The sequence below is a fragment of the Harpia harpyja genome, chromosome 18 (assembly GCF_026419915.1).
Source record: "Harpia harpyja isolate bHarHar1 chromosome 18, bHarHar1 primary haplotype, whole genome shotgun sequence".
NCBI lineage: Eukaryota > Metazoa > Chordata > Aves > Accipitriformes > Accipitridae > Harpia > Harpia harpyja.
The window spans coordinates 19,897,335-19,922,862 of record NC_068957.1 but is presented as its reverse complement, the minus strand read 5'-3'; the positions used below and the strand labels follow the sequence as shown (position 1 = coordinate 19,922,862).

Genomic DNA, 25,528 nt, shown 5'->3' with positions numbered 1-25,528 from the left:
TTCCATTTTTGCATTGCTAGTTGTTCAAGCTCATAGCATCTCAGCAGTTTGAATCCTGTTGAAGAACTGACCCTGCTAAGTTCTAAATCAGATCACAGGCAATTTGTGTTACTTTTAGTTATGTATATTCAATTGACAGTATTAAGCTGGGGGGAAAAAAAAAGACTGCGATTTGATGTTGAGCTGAAATTTACTTAAGTAGTTTACTTAGTCTTTAGAGAGTATGTCTCCCCAGCATATAAAATGATCTGCTTGAGCAGACTAGCCTTTTTATAGGTGCCAGTTTAAAAATTAGATAATCAGCAGGTCAGAAATATGGCCAGGACTTACTGGAATTGGAAGGCACAATAACAGAAACACATTCTGAAATTCTCAGTCCTGAGCAGCACAGCAGCACTCGCAGAAACAATCCCAGAAGCTGTAGTTTTTGGTTTTGGTTGGTTGGTTTTTTTTTTTTTTTTAGGAGATCATTTTGTTCAGTGATGGTCATGATATAACTGTTGCTATTCAATTTCATTTCCACTGAGAAATGTCAGTATGGCCTTGTGGCATTTACTAATCCTTTCACTTACCTAATTCTTCACCCTGAAAAAAAATTAATGCCCCACTAAAATTGCTTTGAAATGTTTGTATGACTGGTGTCACATTTTGTATGATTAGATACTTGTCATGAAGGTCAGTAGATATCATTGAATTAAGACAAGGCTAAATATACTGGTTTTGCTGTGTGTAAATATTCTAGACCTGCAACACATTTTCCCATTGTGTTTGCTGTAATATGAAGCAAATGAAAGCTGTGAATCTTTTTACAAAGTTAACTTATAAAGACATATTGCTGAAACAAGGCAAGTTATTTTACTATCCTAAGAGAATGAGTCTCCTTTTCTGGTCCTGACTGAAAACCAGTTGGGTATGGTCTGTTATTTAATACAGTAAATGGTGGTGTTGCTAGTTGTTTTTCCAAATAAACTTCTTTTTTTTTTCAGTCGAAAAATGAATCAATTTTTCATGATACTGTTAGCATCCTTGTGGGAGTTCTAGGAAGTATTATCTTTTACAATTTCAAAATTGCTATACAGCTTTTAATACTAGCCATTTAAAATCAAACTTTGTTTTCATTCATGTACTAATGTGCTTTGAGCATCCGTGGTTACTAAGCTGCAACCCTTGTAGAATTAGAGACACTTTCCAATTAAAGATGAGTTTAACCTTGTAGAAGAAAACCTTTGGTATCTTCCTGCTTCGTCAAGTCCAGTCTTCCTACTCGAGAGACAATATAACATTAAGTGTATTTTCCTTAAACTGTTTCTTTGACAGAAGAGGGTCGAGGAATGAAGGAGGTTTGAGCATAGTTTTAGCCTTATTTTTTATGCCCTCTGCTTAATTTCTTCTGAGTAAATGTGATACTAAGAGGTATGTGAGAAATAGCGGTGGAGAAAACTGTCAGTCTGTCTTCTACATTAAATCTGTCAGTGTGGAATTACAAGGGATTCTTGTGGGTATGTTGAGTAGCAGGTTCATCCTGAACCAGAGCAAACACACTATCGGTTTCAACTCTAAAACCATCTTTGGTTTACTACTTCTCTCTCTCAGCTTTAATGAGGCATAATGAAGCTTTCTGGAATACATGTGGGTGGTTTTGTGGTTTTGTTTTTTTTTTTAATCACCCAAGTATGAAATTTTCCTTAAGTTATGCTGAAATTCTGTATTTTCCTCTGTGGTTGCACTATGCATCAAAAGAATTGTTAGTCTGTTTTTATTACATACCATCAAATAACAGAGATACTGTTCAGATATTTCATGTTAATTGTTTAATTTGATACAGTCTGTGTGTTAGTGAAAGAGAATTTGGAAAATTTTAAATTGGTCAAGTCTAATCTGGCAATATTCCAGATGTTTATTTTTGTTCTAGTATGAGTTTTTTATGATACTTCTCTGTGCTTTTGCTTGGTACCTGGCTTTATTCCCTTTTTTATGTTCCTGTGTTTTAATATCTTTATGTTCCTTGTTGAAAAAGGAATTCTACACAGGCCTGCATAATTGATCATGAGAGATTCCATTCTTTTATGAACAAAATGCGGTATAAGCCAACAGAGAGAATTTAGTAAATCATTGTTTCAGCGCTTGACCAGTTATGTGAAAATTGTTGATTTGAGGCAAGATCACCCTCACAGACTACAGACTGCCTTAAGGGCATAAACAAAGGATGACGATAAGCAGCAACATAGAGTAAGGTATCAGTCAGGTTCGTCAGAGACTGGTGTGAAGTCCACTTTTATGTAATAGCTTCAGGAAGGGTCTGTAACAAAAGGCAAACAGCATATCAGTGAAATTCTCAGATAATGAATCAGTAAATAATGCAAACACAAGGGGGAGAAATACCAAAGGGCCCTGGGAGAGTAATCAGGAATCAGGACCTAATAGCATGAGAATAACTCTGGAAAAGTGTGTGATACTGTAGTTGAGAAAAACAGTAGTGGACACGTACATTCATGAGGATATAGTCTGTTGGTAAGAGAAATTGTATAATAACTTTTCTTTTTATAAGGTGAAAAACCAAGAACCAAACACAGTTGGAAATGCAGTATAGATCATATGTTCACAGTACCTCACAGAGGAAAATTAATTAATGTGAATTTTGCTAACGGTATGTTCTTTATTTTGTTGTGTAGAGATAGTGTTTTAAGTGTGTGGACTTGGAGGTTTTTGTTATGTTAATGTAGATAGTACGTACGAAAGAAATTAGGTAAGTTTGCAAATTGTTTTAGACCAAGTTGAAAGTAGGCTGTCAGTTTGGAGGGGGGGTATCACACAAAGATACGTGACTGGGCCTGGAGGGGAGGAGAGCAAAAGGAGAAGCAGATAGAGCCAAAAATATGAAAGAAAAGTGTTAGTAACTCATCTTTCTTTATGAAAAATCATATGAATTTTCATGAAACTATCCAACCTGTGAATTAAATTACAACTTTGTGCTTATTTGCCCTCAGTTAAGTCCATTAGAAGCGTTTTTGAAGGACTTTTCTTCCCAGATGGTGAATTTGCCTAGTTCATCTGGTTTTTCAGTCAGTTGACGCTCATTTTTTGTTAGCTTAGTGTGGTTCTTTAAAGGGTTCTTCTCTTCCTTCTTCTTTTTCCCTTCATTCAGATGCATGCAAAAAGAATTGAATCATCTGCAAAATGTCTTTCTGCCAGATACAACACACAACACTTTTTTTAAGAGCTTTCTACTTTTTTTATTATAATACATTCTTTCCTTTTTTATTTTTTTCCTATTTGATTCATCTTTCTTAAAAAAACCTGAAAATGCCCACAGTGTTCCAGGTGATAACTATAGGATTATATAGGTATAATCATTACTTAAATTGAACTTGAAAATCATCTAATAATGTATCATGTTTTAATGCATAATATTCATTTCTCTTACAACTATTTGGTATCAGTAAAAGAAATGATAAATCCCTTTGGAAAATGATCCTTTGAATTTTAACTGGTCTGGACTGAGGTACCGTTTTCATAAAGTTAATATTTAAAAATCCAAGAACTGTGGAATATTGTGAATGAAAATGGTGTTATACAAAGCAGATTATCAATTTTATTTCTGACAGTATATTTCTACCTTCAGATCTTAATTTCTTTTTAAGAAGGAAAGCCCTGATGTGGCGGGACATAAGATTATATTGATTTTTTTCATGTTGGGCTATACTATAAATCCTGTGAACAGGAGTGTACAAACAATCTGTAGGTTCCATTATAGTATGAATGAAGGAAGAAATTGGACAAATGTTACAAATGTGGAAGCGTAATGATATGCCACAGGTAGCTGTGGGGCAATTAAGAACTTCAAATACCTTATTTTTCTAGTTTTTATTTATTGAAAAACATACATTCTGTAAAGTGTATAGTACAAACTTTTGTAGGTTGTCTACGTCCAGACATTTGACTATAGATTTGTGTTGGATTTTTTGTTTGTTTAATCCCTGAGATTATGTGGATTTACCACATGAGGGAGCTCCATGCTATTCTGCACCTTGAAGACTGCATCTAGAATTGTGCTTCAAAGCTACTACTGTGTAAGATTGAGAGAGGGTTTTATACAAGAAAGGAGAAAAGTATAAAAAGGTTGCTGAAATGCATTTTTAGAGTATATGTTGGCTAACTAGTAAGAGAAGAATTTTTTGACACTAATCTACACAGACACATGAAAAATTACTTGGGAAGAAAAACCTGCTTGTTTAGGAGATTCTAAAGAATAAAATTCTGTCAACAAAAATCTACTTAAATACATGGAAATCTAAAGGCTTCTTGATTGTGAATAATTGCCTGAGGGAAATTGTGCTTTCATCCTTAAATTGATATTAAACCAGGTTGTCTAGATCACTGAAATGTATTTTTGTAAGGAATTGTGCACTGCTAGTATGATTACTCAATAGAGATCCATTTTCTAATTGCTGAATGCTTATTTTAAAATCTGGAATTAAAGAGAGAGTGGACTCTATAAATCCCTGGAGCTCCAGCGTTAGATATCAAAATCAAACTGTCATGAGACATTGCTTTATCAAAAATTTTTGTGTTGATGGAACTGCTTTTGCCCTCTATCCTTCACTCCCTGAAAAGAAAAATAAATAATAATAATAAAAAAAAATCCAAACCTTTTTGGAGGGGAAGGATGTCATCAAGAAAGTGTACTCTTTTTTTTTTTTTTTTAAAGTGGTGTGTCTGAGTATAGAAAACTTTCATTTCAGATCCTGATTGCCCTGTGATTATGCCTTTTGCTTTTCTGTCCGAACACTACGTTTAAGAAATATTCTTAAGTGTTTGTTGTCCGAGATAGAAATTTGAGGGATTACTTCACTTTCCTGACTTTTCTTTGTTTTAATCCCAGTCATTTGGGGCAAGGCTATTTGTGTGCATACGGTGGTGAGTTCCTAGCAAATAACTGCCCAAGAAGTTAGGTTACATTTTTTTTTTTTGGCATTAATATCTGGAGAGAAAAGAGGAGAGAAAGGACATGCACTGTTTTACTCAAATAATACATGATGTGTGGTTTTAAGTATGCAACTGGTATTCAAAATACTATTTAGGTGCAAAATAAACTCATTTTTAGAGTGTAGTCTTTCACTCTCATGTTCTGCACTTTAATTTGTGAACACTTCATTACAACAGTTGTTTGCACTAAACAAATCTCTGTTTGAATAAATTTATTCTATGCTTTTTTTTTCAGATGATGTAAAATCATTCCTTTTCCTCCTTGATTTTGAACATCTAGGCTCTTGAAACATATGATCTGAACTTCTTCAGATTTCTAAAAACAAGAAAATGAGGAGTTTTGACATTGCTGCATTAAAGGAAACCTAGAAATATAAGGACTGACTTCTCTCTTCCTTTCCCACACTTTACCAAAAAACTCGTATCTAGATGAAGTAACCATCAGATCTACTGATTGAAGCTTGTTAAAATAAGGTACAACTGACAAGCAACTGAGAGGCAAATGTGCCTCTCTTAATTAAATCCAGATGAAGTGAGGAAAAACTGCATGATCAAAGAGAAAGTGAATGTGGTTGCAGTTTCTCTGAAAGATTTAGGGCACACAAAGCTGTAATTATTGTTTAAGGTATCTCATTGTGTGTTCCAAAGCTAACATAATATATCTAGGAGTGGCTACCTTACTATGGCTTTGCTGGAATAGGTATGAACAACTAATTTTTTTTATTGTTGTTAGAACATGGTTTGTCAATGCTTTATTTGAAACAATCACATTTAATTAATTTGAATATAATATGCAAAACAAATTTTGCAGAATCATTTTGTTTGTACTAGCTGCATTTTAGTTGTTTTCTTTCTTGTTTTTATTCATCTAAACAGGTTTTTATCTAATTGTTCTCCAGGGAAGGTATGCTAGAAATCCATTACTCTTGCAATGTTTTCTGTTTGATATATTCTTGACTATTGTGTCTTCTGTGTTGCTTTCTAATTAATGCATGAGTAGTGATTATAACTGTTTGCCACCGCAAAAAATGAGAGAGATTTGAGTTTGAAACAGCTACAAATACCACTCTTAATATTGTTTCAAATTATTTTTAAACCAAAATATCACAAATCAGAATTGAGTTAAGAACTAGATGATTTCTGTCGTGAAAGGTGCTGGAAAAGCACCCGCAAAAAGTATATAGGGAGTGACTACTGTTCAGACTTCTTAGTATGAGATTCCAGGAAAAAAAGTGATCCATGACTTTGAGAATCTAAGTAAAGATCTATGAATTTTGTACAAGTATAAGAGAATAACTTGTAAAGCATTACCAAGCTGGAATAATAAAGTGGAGAATGCTTTACATTCTTCTGTAATTTTAGAAGACTCTTTTTGCCTTTCTTCTGTACTGTCATCTAGTATCCATTGTTCTAGCAGTCCCATCAGTTACCCCCTCTTCATGCCATCGTCACGTTGAAGTACGTGCTGTAGGTCTAAAAAGGCTTAACAACTGCGAGGGAAGATCATAAAATATGTAACCACTCTACGCTGGGTGCAAAGTTATATCTATACCTGTATCTATCTATTTCATTCTTCATCTGGTATAATCTCCTTTTTCCTAAGTTTTAACAGCTCTCACAACTTCCATTTCAGAGCAAATGAAGCTAAATAGTCCACCTCTTTCATTCATGAATGGCATTTTGCCATTTTCTTAAAAGGATGTTTTTCACCTGTCAGGCAGTGTCAGTAAATTCAATTCCTCTCAGCATGTTTTTGCAAAAGCAGTTTCAAAATTCTGGTGACTTCATCAGTGGAAATAAAGCTTTGTTTTTGTCAGGATGAAAGGTTTGTTTTGCTTTCAGGAGTTCTAGAGCTTTTAGAAACTGTTTTGATCTTTCTGTCTTCTGTTAGAAATGGGAGTATGGGCTTTGGGGATTATTTTCCTGTTACAGTTGTGGAAAAAAGCCCTTAAATTCTGAGGTCATCAACTGTCTTTTTCTTGGGTGGGGGCGGAGAGGGGGGGAAGTGTTTTTAAGTTAATTTAGGTTAATACCTAGCTCTAATTTTGGAGTTCTTCATTTTTTTTAAATTATTTTTATTTAAGATAGACAAGATCTTCCTTCCTCTCTAGCCTGTGGCTTTATAAATGCTGCCTTTTATGTGTTCTGTTTGAGGAGCCAAGTGCTCTTATTTACTTTTAGTTTTTTTCTTCTTCATGCTACCACAGGAAATTCCTAAATCAGCATCATAAGTCTTTGAGCAGACTTTTCCAATATAAACCAATTTAAGAAACAGCCTGTGGAGCTTTGTTTCTTGGACTGAATATTTTATAAAATAGGCCCTTGTTTATCAGGTTTTGTCTAAAGAGTTCCTATGGGACTTCAGAGAAGTGAGCGCTGATCTTTGCATCCTGATTAACAGAAGTATAAATAAAAAAGGCAGTATTGAAATTATGTTGACATAAGCTTTCTCTTGTGCATAGTAAAGTGGTGTATGTAGAATCAATGGAAATAATCTTTTCATTATTGAGAAGTTTGAATGCATGAAAATTAGGAATTGATGTGATTGCTTAGAGCTAGGAGTAAGTAAACATTGACAGCTTTTTCTAGTGTTTATGAAGATGAAACTTTTATGGCCATTTAGGGACGAGTCAGTGTGGCAGTACACCCCCCCGACAGGAAACGAAACGAAGCTTTTCCAGGCAGGGAGAAGAGGAAAAAAAACCCGAACCCAAGAGGCCGCAGGTTGAAAATTGAACCGACCAATGGAGATGCGCCAGGTACACTGAAGTGACCTTTTGGGCAATAGGGATTAAATGACCACAGGTCAGATTCGAAAAAGGGTATAAACGTGGTCCCGCCGGAGGACATTTCGGGAATTGGTCCTCCTCGGAGCAGCGGGGCTGCAGTTGGGGACTCTCCTTTGGGTCGGGTCGGGATGCCGCCCGAGGTAACTCCTCGAGGGAGAGAGCCCTCATCTTTTAGGTGAGCGATACGCGCGTTTTGAGTCATCATTTTAAGTCTTAAGAATTCTCAACTCGGCTATGTAGTATTAATTCCCTTTACGTCATTGAGCCTGTGGTTTACAAACGTTACCAGAGTTCTAACTAACTTTTTACTGAAGAATAAATCTGAGCTTTAATGCCTGTTGCATTTGATTGTGCGTGCCTCCGCAACAGTCAGAAAGCCTCATCTTAATTAACATGAACTTAAGCATGATGCTGCAATTTAGGGAGAAGGAGCAGGTCACAGCTAGTGTTGTTATCAGGTGGTTATGATCTTTCTGTGCTTCATTTTCATGAACACAAACACTGAAATAGTGTCTGTACGCAGTGAATACAATTATATTAAATAATTCTGATAGTTAATGACTTCTTCAAGTACTAATGTAATGAAGGCCAGGGAGAGGAATAGACATCTTTGCTGTGTGATAACTGAGAAGCAACTGTTCTTTTGTGTTTTATTTTTTTCTGGGCTATTCTGTCAAATGCTGAATGATGAGGTAATTTGCTTTGTAATGAGAAGAAATTTTCACACTGAGCTTTTTACGGGTATTTTCTTAGTGAATTTTTAAGCCCTTCAGAAGTACATGATTTTGTGTAAACATATGAAATGGGGCTCCTTCTATGGGTCTTGGTTTCTCTGGGTTCGTATTTGGATAGATGAACTGTATTGTAATGAAGATTTCCGCAAATTTTTTTTCTGTTCTTTTGTTTGGTTGGTTTTTGGGGGTTTGTTTGTTTGTGGTGGGGGGGGGTTGTTGTTGTGTTTGGGGGTTTTTTGTTTGTTTGGGTTTTTTTGCAAAGGCTTTCAACAGGAAGAAGAGATTAGGTATATAATTGTGATTCATAATGATCTGTGTATGCTCCAGAAGTCTTGTCTTCTGTGTAGTCACAGAGATACATTATGTATGTAGTGTGAATGATAAAATTGTTAGCATCTGTTTACATACTGATAGCAGGTGAAAATAAAGCTATCAGTGTAAATGACTTACTGTTATTAAAGCTGAATTTCTGTCTTCAGCTAATAAGTTCTGTTTGTGTTTCTCCAGTTCAATTCAAAGAATGCTCTATTATGAATGAGCTTGGAGATTAGAAACTAAGAGCACTGGTACATCCTTCATTAAAGACGATGACACTATTGAGTCAAACTTTCTCTTCTAGCTATATAAAACATATTTTTAGCCTAGTAGGGAAGTTCCTTGATCCACAATCCTGCTCTGAAATGGTATCCGAGTTTTGAGATGACAGAATGCAGTTTGTATGGTTGAAATATTTTTAGTAAATTTTCATACTTTGTGGTAGTTGTTTGAAAATCATTACAAAAATATTTGTGTTCTTTATGAAGTGTGTTTCTATAGTACTAGTAGTAGTAAAGTGTACCCGGGGGGGGGCGGGGGGGCGGGGAGGGAAGTGTTTTGCTCTATGAACAGTGTATGGCAACAGATTAGCAAGCAGTCTATTTACAGTTTTAATTTCAGGTGATCGTGCCAAGTGATTGCGTTATTTTCACGAATGAGTTTGAAGCATGGGTTTGGTTCTTTTTTGTAAAGTTGGAAACTGAGTTGGCTTAAGTACGGATAGGAAGCTAAATCAAACCAAGTGCAGATAAATAAACTCAATTATTTGGTCCTTATACTTGCTTTAGCTGAATTGTTAATGTCTTGTGAAATGATGATGATGATGATGAGAATAATCCATTTTATTGGAAACCAAGTTTAAATAGTAAACACCATTTGATTTGCTGAAATAAAGACCTATTCAGCAAGGTGGTTTTAAAACTGGATGTTTATAGTTCATAGTGAGGATTCTGACAACTAGGTCGTTCTTAGTGTTTCATGTTTCTCTTTAGCAGTTCTCATAATCTGATTTAATTTTGGCATGCTTGGAGTGGGAAAAGCTATATTTGGGTCAAGTACAGTGTGTAAAACTTATTTGTAAATTTTGGATTTTTTTTTTTAATGGAATGAAGTTGCATTATATATCTAGCTTAGAGGGAAAGAAATTATTTGAAATGTTATATTCTGGAGTTGAAATTATGTATAAACGGAGTAACCAAAGTCTTGTTCAGTTGGATTTCCCAGAATCACAGAATGGTTGAGGCTGGAAGGGACCTCTGGAGCTCGACTAGTCCAACCCCCCTGCTCAAGTAGGGCCATCTAGAGCAGGCTTACAGAACCGTGTCCAGATGGCTTTTGAGTACTCCAAAATTCCATAACCCCTCTGGACAACCTGTTCCAGTGCTCAGTCACCCATTTAAGCTCAGCTTGGCTGTTACTCAACACTTGATTCAGACTCAGAAAAACAGAAGGCCAAATATGCATTAGGTTGTGAATTTCCATTAAAGTACCTTTAGGTATGAATGCAGACAGACCCCTCTGTAGAAGCAGAGTCTTCTAATTGTTTTCTGATTTCTTGCCTGCTCTACTGTACACTTAATTTCCTTCTGTTCCTAATTTCTTACTGCTGAGGATGTCAAGTGCCACCTATGAATAAGGTTAATTTGCAAGCCTATCTGCTGGTACACACATTGATATTAGTAAAATGCAACATTTATGATGAGTGGTGTCACAAATGTTTTTTAATCCCACTCTTGTATGCTTTATCTAATACATCATAAAGGCATACAAACAAAAATCAGCTGTTGTGTGATTATTTACATAATTCTTTCTGCCTAATTAATTCTCCCCCAACTATGTCATTTCAGGCTCCAAGCTTTTTGAACAGGCAGTTTTTCAGCACATTTATTAATTTTTCCCACAGTGTCCACAATAACATGCTATGGATTGAGCTGACTGACAATTAGTTAACGGAAGTAAAACTAACTTCTATTTCTTCAAAATAGAAGAATACACAGGAAAGATAACAGACTGGTTTTATACTGTTAAAATGTACATAGTCTGCATTGGATTAATAACAAAGTTTTAATTTTATCAAAACATCAACAATTATGTTATTTGTTTCAGATATTCCAGGCGTATCTGTCCCTTTAAAGAGTTGTAGTGTGTATGTGTATCTCCAGAATAATAAAGTAGCATTATGATATGTGGCTGCACTCCCTCCTGCTTCAAGTACTGCTGACATTAATTCCATATTTCTGCCTAGGACAGGAGAGAAACATTCAAACATATAATTTGTCATGGAAATTTTAATAAGCCAGTTTTAATTAAACTGTATTATCTGAGACACAGAACATTCTGATGGAAATTGTCAATTTTCAGAACAGTAAATGAGCACTCAAGAGTTTGGAATAGCTAACAGAATAATAAATTATTTCAAATTATAACTTAGGAAAGCATGAAAGAATACACATTGACATATATATTTTCAGTCTTGCAGTATTTAGGATTATGAAGGCTCAGAGCTTTATCATTGCGTAATGATATATAGTTCATGGAAGTTTTGCACTCTGCAACGCAGACTTATCAATCTGCAACTCAAAGCTAACAAACAAAACACTGCATTTTTTTAAAAAAAGCATTATTTTAAGAAAAAATGTTATTTACATTGGAAATAGTCAATGGATTACCAGTTTTCCTATTGTAAATTATAAATTATGATTGACTATAATTGTTATCTAAAACCAGTGTGTCATATAAAATCTAACTGTAGAATCAAACAGTTAGAAATCCACCTAGAAAGACTGGACAAATTTTAAAAAATCATATGGACATTTATGACGAAGCCATGTTTCTGTCTTTTGAATGATGCCGTGCTGTCTTTTGAGAACAGTTTCTGCCTGTAATGGATATTAGGATCAGTGTGTATAGTAGAATAAGAAACCTTGATACATTCAGTGAAACCGAAGCGAACTGAAAAATAAGTAGATCGGATATTTAAATAAATAAAGTTCAGGTAGCTTTGCTTTCCAGACTCCTGGAAAATCCCAGGCTGATTTTTCTTTTTTACCTCCTCAATATAGTGCTCATTTATATAATATGCTAAATACATTGATTCTTTTCCTTTAGGTTCAATATTTTTACAAATGAGAACATCTTACATCTCTAGTTCCAGTGGGCCTTTATTTTCTTTTGTCCTTGTGTTTTTGCTCTCTAGTAGGAGTTAATCCATCTGTAGCATAATGCCAGCTGCCTCCTTTTCTTAAATGAATTGTTTTGTGTCAGCACACTTTTGAGAGTCAGGCATTACATGAAAAACTCTCCCAATGGAATGCTGCTTTCACCTGTTTTCAGCTTCCTGTAACCAGTAGCTGGAAGGACATGTCAAAAAAACCTTCTATTCAGTCTCTGAAATGCTTCTGGAAAGTGTAAGAAGTTTTTGGCAGGTATCTTCTTTTTGTTTGCAGTGCATTCTTTCTTCTTCTGGAGGTATCAAAGACATAAACTCTTTGGTCTCTTTATTTCAGTGTTTCAGACCTGTGGTGAACATCCCTTAAATTCCATTTTTATAGTGACTATATGCCCTGGAGAGAGGCCTCCTTAATTGCTGGAACACCAGTGCATTTTTTTATAATTATAGTTAAATTACCAATGTTCTTTCTACTGTGGCATATTTATTGTTGATGAATGCCAAGCTGTCAGTGTTGGCTTTCACTTTCTTTGTAAATGCTGACAGTAATAGGTGTTGCCTTTGGGTGAGTTTTTTGTGTGTTCAGGTACTTTAGTAAATATTATTCAAGTTATTGATACATTGACGTGAAATTCATAGCAGATGTTATGGTAGAGGTGATGACTTTCCCTCCAGCTGATGTGAGGTATTTAACCTTGATTTCTCTGTTGTTTTTTCTCATCTGTTTACATAGAAGAAACTAGTAGAAAGCATGGAAGTACCATGGTAGTGGTCCTAATATAGACATAAAGAATTTAATTCTACTATTGATGGTAATTAGTGATTCTTTATCTCTGACATAATGTGGTAGTATAGTGTCATGGTAACCTTTGTATCCATTGTTTGCTTAATTAAGTGAATTAATTTAGGCATTGCACTGAAATGCCAGCAAACTGTAGTCATCTGGTCATATTACAAAGTGTAAAAAATAATTGATTTGCAGAAAAGATATTTTCAGTCGTTACAGTTGGCTTTATACAGCTGTACTGATATTTACCCCTATTCTAATACTGACACTACGCTTAATGTTCTCACTGCAGAAATCCTTATCTGTCTGGGTATCTAAACATTTTTTTTTTTCCCTTCCTGGTAGTGGTCCTTGTCAAGCAAACCACAGAACTGGTTGGAAGCTTAAGTTGGCAGCTGTAATGCAAATACATAAACAAAATCCTTTTAAAAAAAGAATGAAAAAAAGGCGTGGAGGTTTCCCAGCCTCTCTTTTAAAAGTAAGAAGAGACAGGAAAAAGGAGAATTAATAGATAACTGAAATTTGGCAATAGAAGTTAATAAAGTAATAAGAATAATGGAATTTAATGGTCTGCATTTACCTGTATCTCTTTAATTTAAAAGAAACAAAGTTTTCTTTTGTTATTTGTTTGCATTTTAATTTTCATTAGAGTTCTTTACAGACATGGTGTGTAGAAGATTTTACTGGATTGCATGGTAAAGCATATATTACTAACTTTGTGGTACCAGCTACTGAACAGTGATTTATTTATTTATTATTCTCAGGGTGATGTGTTAAAACCAATGAAATAGGATAGCACTTTCAGAAGACACCTGTAAATTTTAAACTGAAATAACACTTCTTAAAAAATTCAAACCTGAAAAATCTCAGAGTAGTTTGGTGTAGTTGCCTTCTGCAGTAGTGAAATGAAAAAAGGAAATGGATTAAAGGGCATAAACATTCCTTTACCTAGTAACCACTAAAATAAGTATTTAAAAACTTCAGGAAGGATTCCATGTACAAAGTTGCCTAGATGGTGATTAGATATGGTTCTGTTATCATTGCAGTGGTGTATTTCCTAATCTTAGTAAAGCAATAAGTCTCTGTATATTCAGATTTACAAACCCATTTTTCTTGGTTTATGTGGAACTTGGGGAGACAGGTATGGTACTGAGGATGGAAAATTGTTTCCAGTTGAGTTTGTTCTGTTAGAGTTTTTTTCTTTTTTTTTTTTTGTCTTTTTTAATTTTTCAAGTAATAGTATTTACAGTATAGTCTTGGCTTAGACTTTTCTTATGGTTATAAAAGAAACTAAAAAACAACCATGGAAAAACAACCTTGTGAATAAAATAATTTCTCTTAGTTGAACAAGCATCTTTACACTTAATATTTCTGTGATTTTTCTTTTGGTTCAGAATAGTAAGACTGAAACCTTGTTTACAGTTTTCAAATGAGCACTCATTAAAGCTTCAATCTATATTAATGAAAACTTTTGGAATTAAATATTTCTCTTATGCAAAGTTTTGATAGCTTAGTTTTTTCAATAATGTTTTTTCATGAAACAGTGTAGGCAAGTATGGCTTTGCTTCTCTAGAATTATTGTATTGACTAAGTCTTTGCAATGACTTGAAGTAGTACATTTCAAGGTGATGTTTCAAGTTACTAATATTTTATAAGTATGAAGATTGTATGAAGCATATAGAATGTGACAAAATAACTTTGTTAATATGACATGGTATATGACTGGAAACTATTGTCTCTGCAGTACTGACTTGTTTTCTTCAAAATTAAGTGTAGAGAAAATACTCTATTCCCTCTTTGCTCATCATATTCATCCATCTTACCGACATTCTTTTGTCTTACAAGCCGTCTGTTAATGGTATTTCTTATTTGCAGTTTGGTAATTATTAGATAAAAAATAATAATGTTAAAATTACAGTATATGTTTCTACAGTCTTACTTTAAAGTATGTTCTAGTTTCAGTAGCAGTATTGTGTTTTTTTTTCTTTTTAGTGCTTACTGTTGTTATTTCTCATGTTGAATGTGCAACCTGAATGGAGAATTTGACTCTGGGAGCTTTGTCTCAAAGAATTAGTTTCAGATCTAGAACATTTGAAGTTCTTTAAATTTTCTTTCAGACCTTTCAGTCATTTTTAGTATATTAATTTAGTTTTATATTATTTTATGCGAGGTTGTTTTTAAAGGAACCACAGATAGAATTTGTATAACTATATGCTTTCGTATTTCTTTTTCCTAGTATTTTTGGTGGGTTGTTCAAGACAGTAGTCTGCTGACTCTAAGGCAATTCATGTTTTTCTGAAATTTTTAGACTGTGCTCAATAATTCACTAATGTGCCATTATTACCTATTTAATATATTCTTGCCATTAAACTTTAATTTCCTTTTGTACACTTAAATGTCATTGAAGACTGAACTATACCAAGTTTGTGTTGTATTAAGACGACCGATTCAACAGTCCAAGCTTGAAATTCTAACGAAGCAGGTTAAACTTCATTTCAATAAACTGAAAATATACGTATTACTACTGGGTTTACATTGGTATGAAACTATATAGGTAGATATTACTGTTTCAAAATCTTGATATTTATATATTAAGATCCATCACACTGTCGGTTTCTACTTTTTGCCATTCTAAATGAACATTATAAGCTAACGACTGCAGCTTTCTTGTTATGCTACTACTGAGGCTTTAATGAAGAAGAGAGGATTCTTAGGAGGAAAATTTATATTATATAAAGTTTTAGATCATACTATTAAGAACCAGCTTTTAAATTACTATTCCCTCAGTATTAAATTACTACCCCTATACATAGATATAGTATATATAATACTATAGAATTATATAGTATTAAAATTACTATTTAAATTACTATACCTTCCTATTAGTTGGAGCAGGAGAATCCAGGTGAAATATTAGGCCTCATTCCAATGTAAGATATTTTCAGCTTTGTTCCACTTGCATGTAGCGTGTGAAATGACAGCGTTTTAAGTACTTAACAGTATCCAAACACTAGGGAAGTGTTATGAACAGAGTATCCACCAGAATTTCCTTCCTTTATTCTGCAATTTGTTGACTATTTTCTGAAGAATCTTTTTTGGGTTTAGTGTAATCTCAAAAACAAATGGTTTATATGATTTCTCTGTATGTCTCTTTCCATTTATTAGTTTCCACGTTGTTTGTTATTTTGCAGAGAGATAGGGATCTCAAAAATATTGAGTAATTAGAAATGTGATACTAGGCAGAGTCTCAAATTAGCGTCTCAAGTATGGGGAAAGGTTGAAGCATGAGCTCTGCTGTATTAAGGATTGGAATCTGCATGGAAGAGAGTCATTCTAAGTAAAAGCCACAGGGAGCCAGGCTGCATAATTTTTGTAGTTCAGGGAATAACTTGTGTCTTTTGTTATTGGGTTTTGATATGTACAGCACAACACTTTCATCAGCTACAATTCAGTATCAGCAGAACTAGTTTAGTGGTGTACTAGCTGGTTTTTTTACAGTGATTTGTGACTTTGTATCTTTTTGGATATAAACAACCACAACAGAAGAAAACAGCAGACTGAAACTTACTTGCGTCGAGGCAAACTAATATTTCTCTTAAGTAGCTTTCACGCTTCCAGTATTTGCAAATGAATTGTTCTAAAATTTTTTTTTTTTTCATATAGGGGGAAAAAAGCCACATTTTTCTAGTTAGAAGGATTATGTCAAATTTTTAATGATGACTGCTGGGATGGAAGTCAATCTCAGTTTCATTTCTAGACTTCCATACTTCTTAATGGAAAAAAAAGACTTCTGTTGTTCTGTGGTGTCTTTTTTACTAATAATTTTTCAAAGCCGTTTGTCAGTTAACTGGGCCAGGTGGGTGGATATCCCATTTTTATAGGTTCTGTGAAATTACATAGTTAAGAGGACAGAGCACCCCAAATGAGTGTACCTAGTACGGGAAGCCTGAGATGTGAGCTGAGCTATGTGGCTAGGCGTTAAAGAATCCCCAGGGAAGACTCATCTATAATAAAAGGCAAAGAAAATTAGATGTCATACTATATAATTTTGTCATTGGTAGTTATGCATAATGCAAATTTGACATATAAAATATCTACACAGTCTGGAGGACGTGACATCACTTGAACAGAGTGGGGCATGATAGTCAGATTCTCACAGCAAACTAATTTTCTGTGTGTCTTTTCATAGAATGTATTTTACACAATTAATAATTTATTAGAAGAAAAATGGCCAAGATATTTGGAAATTTTATGAAGTCAGTTGTATAGTCTGTTAATGGCAAATTGTCAGCAGTGGAAAGAGATCATTTAATGGAAAAGTGTGCCACCGTCTTATGTTGGTATGACCTTGCAGATGTGTAACATAAATATATAACAATGTCCTGTTTGAAAGCAGAACAGCACTAGCAAATTTTCTAGTTCTAATATTTGTACTGAGTTTCCTTTACTTGTTTGTTTTTTACTGTTACATTGGATTATATTTGAATCATTTTCCTTAACAAAACCTTACAGCTTTGCTGAGAGTGCCCGAGAAATATATGAAAAATTGTCCAACATGCACAACAACATGAATAAATTGTATGAAAACTTGGGAGAATACTTTACCTTTGATCCCAAAGTAATAAGCATAGAAGAATTCTTTGGCGATCTGAGCAACTTCAGAACTCTGTTTTTGGTGAGTAATATCTGCAAAACATTATACATGTTCTTATTTCTTCTTTCTCCCTATTTTAATTTTTTCCTCTTCTCTCTATTTCTTGTATTATAGTTAACTTTATGTTTTGTTCTGTGGCAGGAAATTGGATGAATGTTTCCAGAATTATTTAGATTTTGGTCACTGATAACTATAATCTTTCAGTTTGTAACTTGCCAACTCAACTGTCAGTGTGGTTGGGACATACGGATAATGAGAAAATATTTTTCCGCTTTTAAAAAACTTGCCTGTTGGTTGACGCACAACAAACAGGCGTGACATTGAAAAAATGTTAAAATCAAGACCTGAATGGACGTGTCTATATTCATGTTGTGTTAGTATCTGACTGATGCCTTAATGATGCTGTGATGCCAAGGCTGAGACTTTCAAGATGAGCTCTGTATTGCTGGCAGAACTCATGAAGTTCACTTAGATGCTTATATTACTATTTCCAGTCATCCAGTGTGGTTGATGTCAGGGTATGGCTTTTTTGTGAAGGAATTTAAGAATTTCATTTTAAGCAGCCAAGTTTTTTAATGGGTTTAATGTTATCTTTCCTAGTGGCTGTCTGGGAGCCATAATTAGCTGCACCATAGGAAGTGTACAGGGAAAACAGATGCCTAGAATGTCACACTGTGTCTCTAGAGAATATTAACATCGCTTGGAAATACCACTGTTTACCATACAGCTGTGGCTCACTGTTCTGTCTACTACCAGTAGCTGGCTTAATTTAACATGTAATCATAAGGACTTCCAGTTTCTATGTGCTGGAGGAATAACTACTTTAAAACATAATTTTCATACCAAGTGTACTTGATTAGAAAACTTTTACTACAATATATTTAACTATTTATTTTAAAATAGCTGAAATTATTCATTTTTTTCCATAAGCAAACCACCAATTCTTTTATAATTAGTAAGTATGCCAACACATCTGTGTGAAGACTTGTCAAGAACAGGAATAGTTGTCATGAGATATTTCAGTATATTTGCTTTTTCATAAATCCAAGGCTTACATTTTCAAATGCGGATATCTGCATTTCGAAACCTACTCTATTGAAACTACTTGAAATAGACTTCAGACTAGCAATGTCCAAATATTCTGATGAAAAGCTGTCCTCAAGTATGTATTTAAACTGCTATGAAGGTGGTAGGAACTAGAGGGAAAATGTTTTCTGGAAGGGATATTAGAATGGAAATACTTCCAACTGCTTCCTTTTATTTTCCTTCCTTTTGATTTCCTAAAGACCTGGCTGCTGGCCTGTTGCTCTTCAATGGTTTTAATTGAATTTCCAGGGAGAATATGTATAAGAGAATCATGTATTACCTTGGAGTGACTGAGTAATACGGGGGGGTGGGGGGGAGTGGGTGAAGGTGAGGTGAGGTGGTGGTAGTGAATTGGGATTTCAGGACTTCAGTGGGTAAATGTGAGAAATTAAATAGGAAGTGCAATATCTCTTCTAATAACAAAGCTGGAATGTTTTTGTGGCCTTTCCAAATGAACCAAAAGCAGAAAAGAAATCCCTATGTGTACATCACAGTTCTAGGAACAGATGAAATCATCACCGTTTCAAGTTTAGAATGAATTTCTCTAAGTAATTCTGTAAGACTGAAGTGTTGAATTCAGGGGTGAGGGTGTTACTAAATCATATGTAAAAGATCTTCATTTCACAGCAAAAAGCTCTACTTAAGACTTTAAGAAATGATAGTGATAATAATTGGACTATTGACTTTTCTCAGTGTCATGAACTTTGGACTATTTGATCTAGTATTAGTGATACATGTTTTCATATTATGCTTTCAGTAACACTTGTTCTTTTCAATGTTTTTGTGGGGGTATAACTGATTGGGTGTTGCTAATTATTTTGATAAGGAGAGGAAATACAATCTAGCTGACTATGTTTTATCTATATTTATTGATTGCTAGTTAAGGATAGAGGAATTCTGTGAGATTTATCTGTATATTTTTGTACAGAGCGCAAATCTCTTGAGTTTCAAGGTATAATACTTTATATTTTCTACATTAACATTGTATTCTATAGAAATAAATAGTTATACCATCCTTTGGCCTTTAATATAACAGCTATATGATGTATGATTATAACAGTTAATGCTTTACCTATGTTCATTATTTTGATAACTTAAAGAACAAAGGGGCAACTGAAGAAAAATTTTGGATTAAAAGCACCGGTTATGAAGGAATCACTACAAGACTTACGGTGCCAAAATTTCAAACGTATGGACATGCAATGCATCTTCTGAAGATTTAAGTTCCACTACCTGCAAAGACAGAATCCGGGTTAATTGATGAACTTTTTATTTTTATACTTTCCCTAAAACATCAACACTAGGTTGCTGCCTATCCATGTCTAAATTCATGGAATTATGTTGGTTGGAGTTCCAGAGATTGCGTAGTTTAACTTTTTGCTCAAAGCAAGATCAAGTTAGAGCAGGTTGCACAGGGCCTTTTTCAACCTCTCTGGGTCCATTTTCCAATGTTTGCTCACACCTGTGGTGGGAAAATAAATAAGTGAATAAAATTTCCCATGTTTCAACTTTTGTCCATCACCTCTTGTTCTATCACCGTTCACCTCTGAGAAAAATTAGTTCTGTCTTCTCTACACCCTCCCATTATGTCTTAGACAGCAATTAGCCTTCTCTTCTTACAGCTGAACAATCTGATTTCTCTCATCTTCTACTTCTGTCTTATGCTCCAGCCTCCTCTTCATCTTGGTATCATCTGCTGGACTCACTCCAGTGTATCTGTATCTGTCTTATACTGGAGAGCCCAGCCTGGACACAGAACTCCAGGTGTGGTTTTGGAAGTACCAGTAGAGTAGAAGAATTACTTTCTTAAACCTCCTTATTACAGTTTTACATAGCCCAGTGTGCACTCAACCTTCTCTGCTGCAAGGCCACAATGCTGCCTCCCATTCAGCCAGTTCCCATGAGGACCTTCGTTTGTCTGCAAAACAGTTTTCTAGGATTATGTTAGTGGCGTTTAGGGCTAAGTACATGCCTTGCAACAGAAGCCTGTAGAATCCAAAAACCTTAGAGGTTGACCGGGGGAGGGTTGCGCTTTTTTTTTTTTTTTTTTTTTTGTCTTGGCTGAATTTCATAAGAAGTATTTGTAATAATAGCCTGTCTAGTTTTAGGCTTCAGTGCATCTCTGATGCCTGTGTTTAAGGGATGACTTTTATTTGGCCTGAATTTTCTTCCCCCCCACCAGCCCCACCAACCCCCCAAATATCTGCTAATTTACCTCATTTAAGTGAGGTCCTGTTTTAGGAACATTTAGTGAAATACTTTGTTCACATGCTTCCCAATCTAGATTGTTCAGGTGGTGTATTTAGTCACAGAAGAATTTTAATTTTAATTGAGATTAAATTTTTCTTCAGTATGAAATCACTTCATTTGTACATAGAAGAAAGCTCCAGATACCTAATTCTCACTGTTTTAAAAGCTGTCAAAGGTTAGGACAGTTCTAACTTTATTTTTAAGCACTGAAATAGCTATACCAATCAGAGTAATGAAGATATTGAGACTACTTGTGCAAACTACTGTTAATTATTATTTACACATAATCCTCTGCTTAATGCTATAAACACGTGTATGCATCTTAGTTATGCAAGTACTTCTCTCTGGATATGAAACAGTGGTGTAAATTGTATAAACTACCCTCATCATTTATACTGAGAAATATTATCTGGGTTTTATTTGCCAGAATCTCTTTTACTTTGCTCTTTATATGTGAGTGCACAGATACTTGCTTTCTTCTGAGTACTAGGCAGTACTCAAAGCAGACAGCAGGCTTGCCTTGATTTTATTATTACTGTTATTGTTATTATTTAATAGGAGGGGAAGAGGCTGTTGTGAAAGTGTTTGGCACAGTTAAAACACCCTCTCTACTTGAATCCTTTTCTTCTGCTAGATTTGATGTTGAGCAAGTAGGTTTTGTATATTTTCAGCAGATTGTAACTACTCTGCTTTTTTCAAATGTAATCTGTCTTTTGTATTTAATTTATGTATTAAATCAGTTTTAATGGACTTTCTTTCTTTCTAAAATTTTGATATGAGTAGCAGCTATGGACAAATCAAGATTAAGGCCTCCTTCTGGTAGGCGCTGTGTAGTCGTGAACTAGTGGTCATGTGTTACTGAGGATCACAATAAGCTCGCGCATACGTTCTTATAATCCTTGGTATGATATTGTCATGTTCTGATAACATCTCATCAGAACCCTTCATCTTGTGGTGTAAATACACTCAAAAAATTAATGCATTGCAAGACATTAACATCTCACTACCTAATTGACATAAAGTGCCTTCTGTGTCAAGGGGAAATCATTATTAATACTAACTTCTGTTACTTCTTCTAGCAAAAGTCGCAATCCACCAGGTGTTTCAGGGACTGGGGGCCTTTCTGGTTTTGGAGTTTCTACAAACCTGTGTATGGTCAGTTCTTCTTAGGATATTCACATGATATTTATGTTTTACCTAATAATAACAAACTGCAATAAAATGCTTTTCCAGGGTGGAAAATTATCCCAAAGACTAAGTCTTTGTAAATTAATCTTGTTTATCAAGACCAAACTGTCAAGTTCTATGTTCTGGTCTGGAATATTAAACTTGCATTCAAAATAGAAAAGACATACCACAAATAGTCTTTCTGAGTTTCCAGAAAAGTAGGACTAATTTCTTGCATTGCTTTATAATTTTAGAAAGTGGAAAAAATAATTTGCCAAGATACTGTTCTAATGCTATGTGTTGGTCTAAATAGTTAATTATATCCATCTGATGCTATGGTCTTGAAAATTTTTATCTGTCCTTTTATCTTCTAAGCCTCTTTTTAAAAAAATTTACTAAATAAGGAAATTAACTTGGACCGTATGTATGATGCATACTAATTTAAATAGTAATGCTTCAATATAAAAAAGTGAAATCTGAGGCTTATGCAGCTTAAGGAGACACTTTCTTTTCCTTAGCATCATTTGTGCTTCAGTCAATTCACGTGTTCAGATATATACAGTAGTAGTAGTAGTAGTGATAATTGTAATTAGGTCTTTTGAGAATTTCTTGACTTATTTTATCCACTAGAGCAGAACCTTGTAGACTTTAGTGGCATAAAGATTCTTGTTTAGGGATTTAATTTTTTCCAGACACTTGAGGATGGCCTAGGGCAAGCATTAAAAGTTCACAGTACAGTGATTATTTTTTTGTTTGTTTTCTACAAGGAAAAAATTACTAAAAAGAATTAAGATTTTCTGCAACATTTTGATACTTGTAAGAAGTTTCCTAAAAGGAAAAAGACACTGAAACTCATTTAATCTGTGGAATTTACTGTAAAAAAGTCATAACTACTGATAAGAATTCAGGAGCAATCAGAAAAGACTGAGGATATACAGCATATCCAAATATTCCCTAGAGCATGCATATTTATTAAATTTGTCCAGTTCAGACTATTGTAATGCCTGCATGCTTTCTCTAAGTGGTCCCATTAACTTTTTTTAGTATTTTGGTAAATGACTGAAGTATTATTCCAGATTTTTTTAAAATATTGATGTCTTGTTTCTTCCTGTTTGTTGTTCTCCTATGTTATGACTAATGCCTGTCTATTGATAAAGCTTGTTTCTTCTGCTACTAGCAGTTTTAACTTAGAATTTCTTCAGATTGCTGCTTTTGGTTTTGTTGCTAACATTTGTGGTGTGACCATTGATGATGACAGGACAAACTATAGAATCATAAGGTAATTTAGGCTGGAGGCAGATCCTAAGAGGGTCACTGAGTTTGTCATCCTGCTCAAAGCAGGGCCAGTGTAGAAGTTAGTTCAAGCTGCATGGGACCTTGTCCAACTGAGTTTTGATTATCTCTATGAATGAAGATACCACAACTCTGGGAGGCTGTATTGAAGGCTTTGCTAAAGTCAAAGTAAGTAGTATCCATTGCCATCCCCAAATCCACAGAGCCAGTCATCTCATTAAAGAAGGCAGGCAGGTTGGTCAGGCACAATTTATACTTGATAAGTCCAATGTGGCTGTTCCCAGTCACCTTCTTGTCCTTTATGTACCTGGAAATGGCTTCCAGAAGAAATTGCACTGTGGTCTTCCTGAAAACAGAAGCGATGGCTGGCTGGTGTGTAGTTCACCACGCTTTCCTCAGTCTTTTGAAGACAAGCATAATATTTGCCTTTTCCAGGCATTGGAGATGTCCCTTGAGTCCCACAACTTTTTGACAAAATAGAGGCCTTGCAATGACATCAGTCAGTTGCCCAAACTGCCTGTGAGACAGTGATGGCAAAGGTTGAGATGAAGGCGGTACAGAGTACCTCAGCCTCTACTTTGATGTTAGGTTCCATGCTCCATTCATCAGCAGACCTACATTTTCCTTTATCTCCCTTAGTCCTTGTAGCTATAAAAGCCCTTCTCATTGCTTTTCACACCCCTGGCCTGTTTTATCTCCATCTGAGCTTTGACTTTCTTAACTACTACTTCCCTCCCTGGGCAGTATTCCTTCTGGATAGTATGGCTGTCCTTCCACTTCCCCACGTTTCTGGTTTGTGTCAGAGATCTCTCAGGAGTTCCTTGTTCAGCCTCCTGCGTGGCAAAACGGGTGATTCTTGTGCTTTGAGAAGGTTTGCCTTTGAAGGTCAGTTACCAACAATGAACGCTTTACGTACACAGCGTGTTTTAATTGATACTACAATGTATATAGGTCGAGATAATTGGCCTTTGTGAGTGCTTAGAATTCAATATAGCCCTTCAGAAAATCTTGGCTTGTCTTCCGTTACCTTTGTCCAACAGCTATTACTTGTATTTCTCTTTGCTTAACCTCTGATTCTGCAAATGATTCCCCTATGTAAAAGTGAGAATACTGACTAAATAGGTTGATTGTGATGACAGTCTTTCTTTCTTTCATTTGCAACTAAAGATAAAAATATCTTATGTTATAGAATCATGCAACTCAGCTAGTGTATTTGAAAAAGATGGAATATATATGAATGTTTCTGAAGATGAGTCTAAAAGAATTATATCAGAAATATATTCTGAATGGCACATCCCCAGGACACAGAGAAAATTCTCTGCGTGTGCTTGTATGTATACATATATATAAGTACACTTGGAGCTTGATGTATGTTTGTCTTATAATGCTCATATCAAGCTATTTTAATGTTAAGAAAACAGCTGGTCTTTTGAAAACTCATGTTAAAGACTTTTGACGATCATTAAAGGAAGTGCCATGTATTGAATGGAAAATAACGCCTGTTTTATGACTTGAAATAAAAAAAATATATGCATGCATTATCTTTTCTAATTGCTTGCCTTCTGCAAGTTGGACAGAAACAGTATTTAATAAATGCACCTCCACGTGGTCTAAGCATTTATAATTTGTTAGGCTGAATGACAAGATGTAGGGTATATGAGAAAAAGATTTTCTGGAACAGTCAATGTTGTTTTTTCATCATTCTTCTAATCAAAATTTATCAGCAATACAGTGATATTCCTTTGGGTCCAATAGTTTCTCTTCAAGTTATTTTCCAGCAAAATTTTCCATATAAGTAAGTTGTTATTCTGTTATCCCTAAACAACAGGAAGAAAGGAAATTATAAGTAGGTAATGTGGGCTGGTACAGTAACTGACCTTTCTCAGTGTCTTCGTGAGACATACTGATTGCTTTTGGAACACTTTCTATACTTTTCCCAGCAATAGACAATTATCCTAGAAATTGATTTATTTGTGGATGTTTTGTTGTTTTTTGTTTTATGTCTTTAAAAGTGTCCAGAGGCAAAGTTTCCAGTCAAGTACCAAATTAATCTTTTGTACTTAGTTTTTATCAACATCTGTCTACCTGCGTGTGAGAGAGAATAAGTACTTTGGGGGGCTTTTCTGTGAGGTTAGGAGGAGAAAAAAGCACTGCGTAGTTGGGAATTCAGTCTAAGTGACACCATTGAAACTGCCCATCATATGATTCCAAATAGCCAAATAAATATACAGCATCTCTGACCTATCATGTAACGAAATATTCCTTGTGAGCCATTTAAGTTCATTGAGCCTGCAGTAT

General features: G+C 34.8%; 1 protein-coding gene across 6 annotated transcripts in view; it reads left to right on the top strand.

The window, feature by feature from the left end:
* The window catches only part of DIAPH2 (diaphanous related formin 2), a 264,713-nt gene that overhangs the window by 141,735 nt on the left and 97,450 nt on the right, over positions 1-25,528 (top strand). For 5 of the 6 annotated variants that reach the window (XM_052813767.1, XM_052813766.1, XM_052813763.1 and 2 more), the window contains one exon: positions 17,292-17,455. In XM_052813767.1, coding sequence (XP_052669727.1) covers positions 17,292-17,455 — 164 coding nt within the window. Of the gene's footprint in view, positions 1-5,221; positions 5,238-17,291; positions 17,456-25,528 lie in introns of those variants that run through there. The other variant, XM_052813769.1, reaches the window with a different exon arrangement.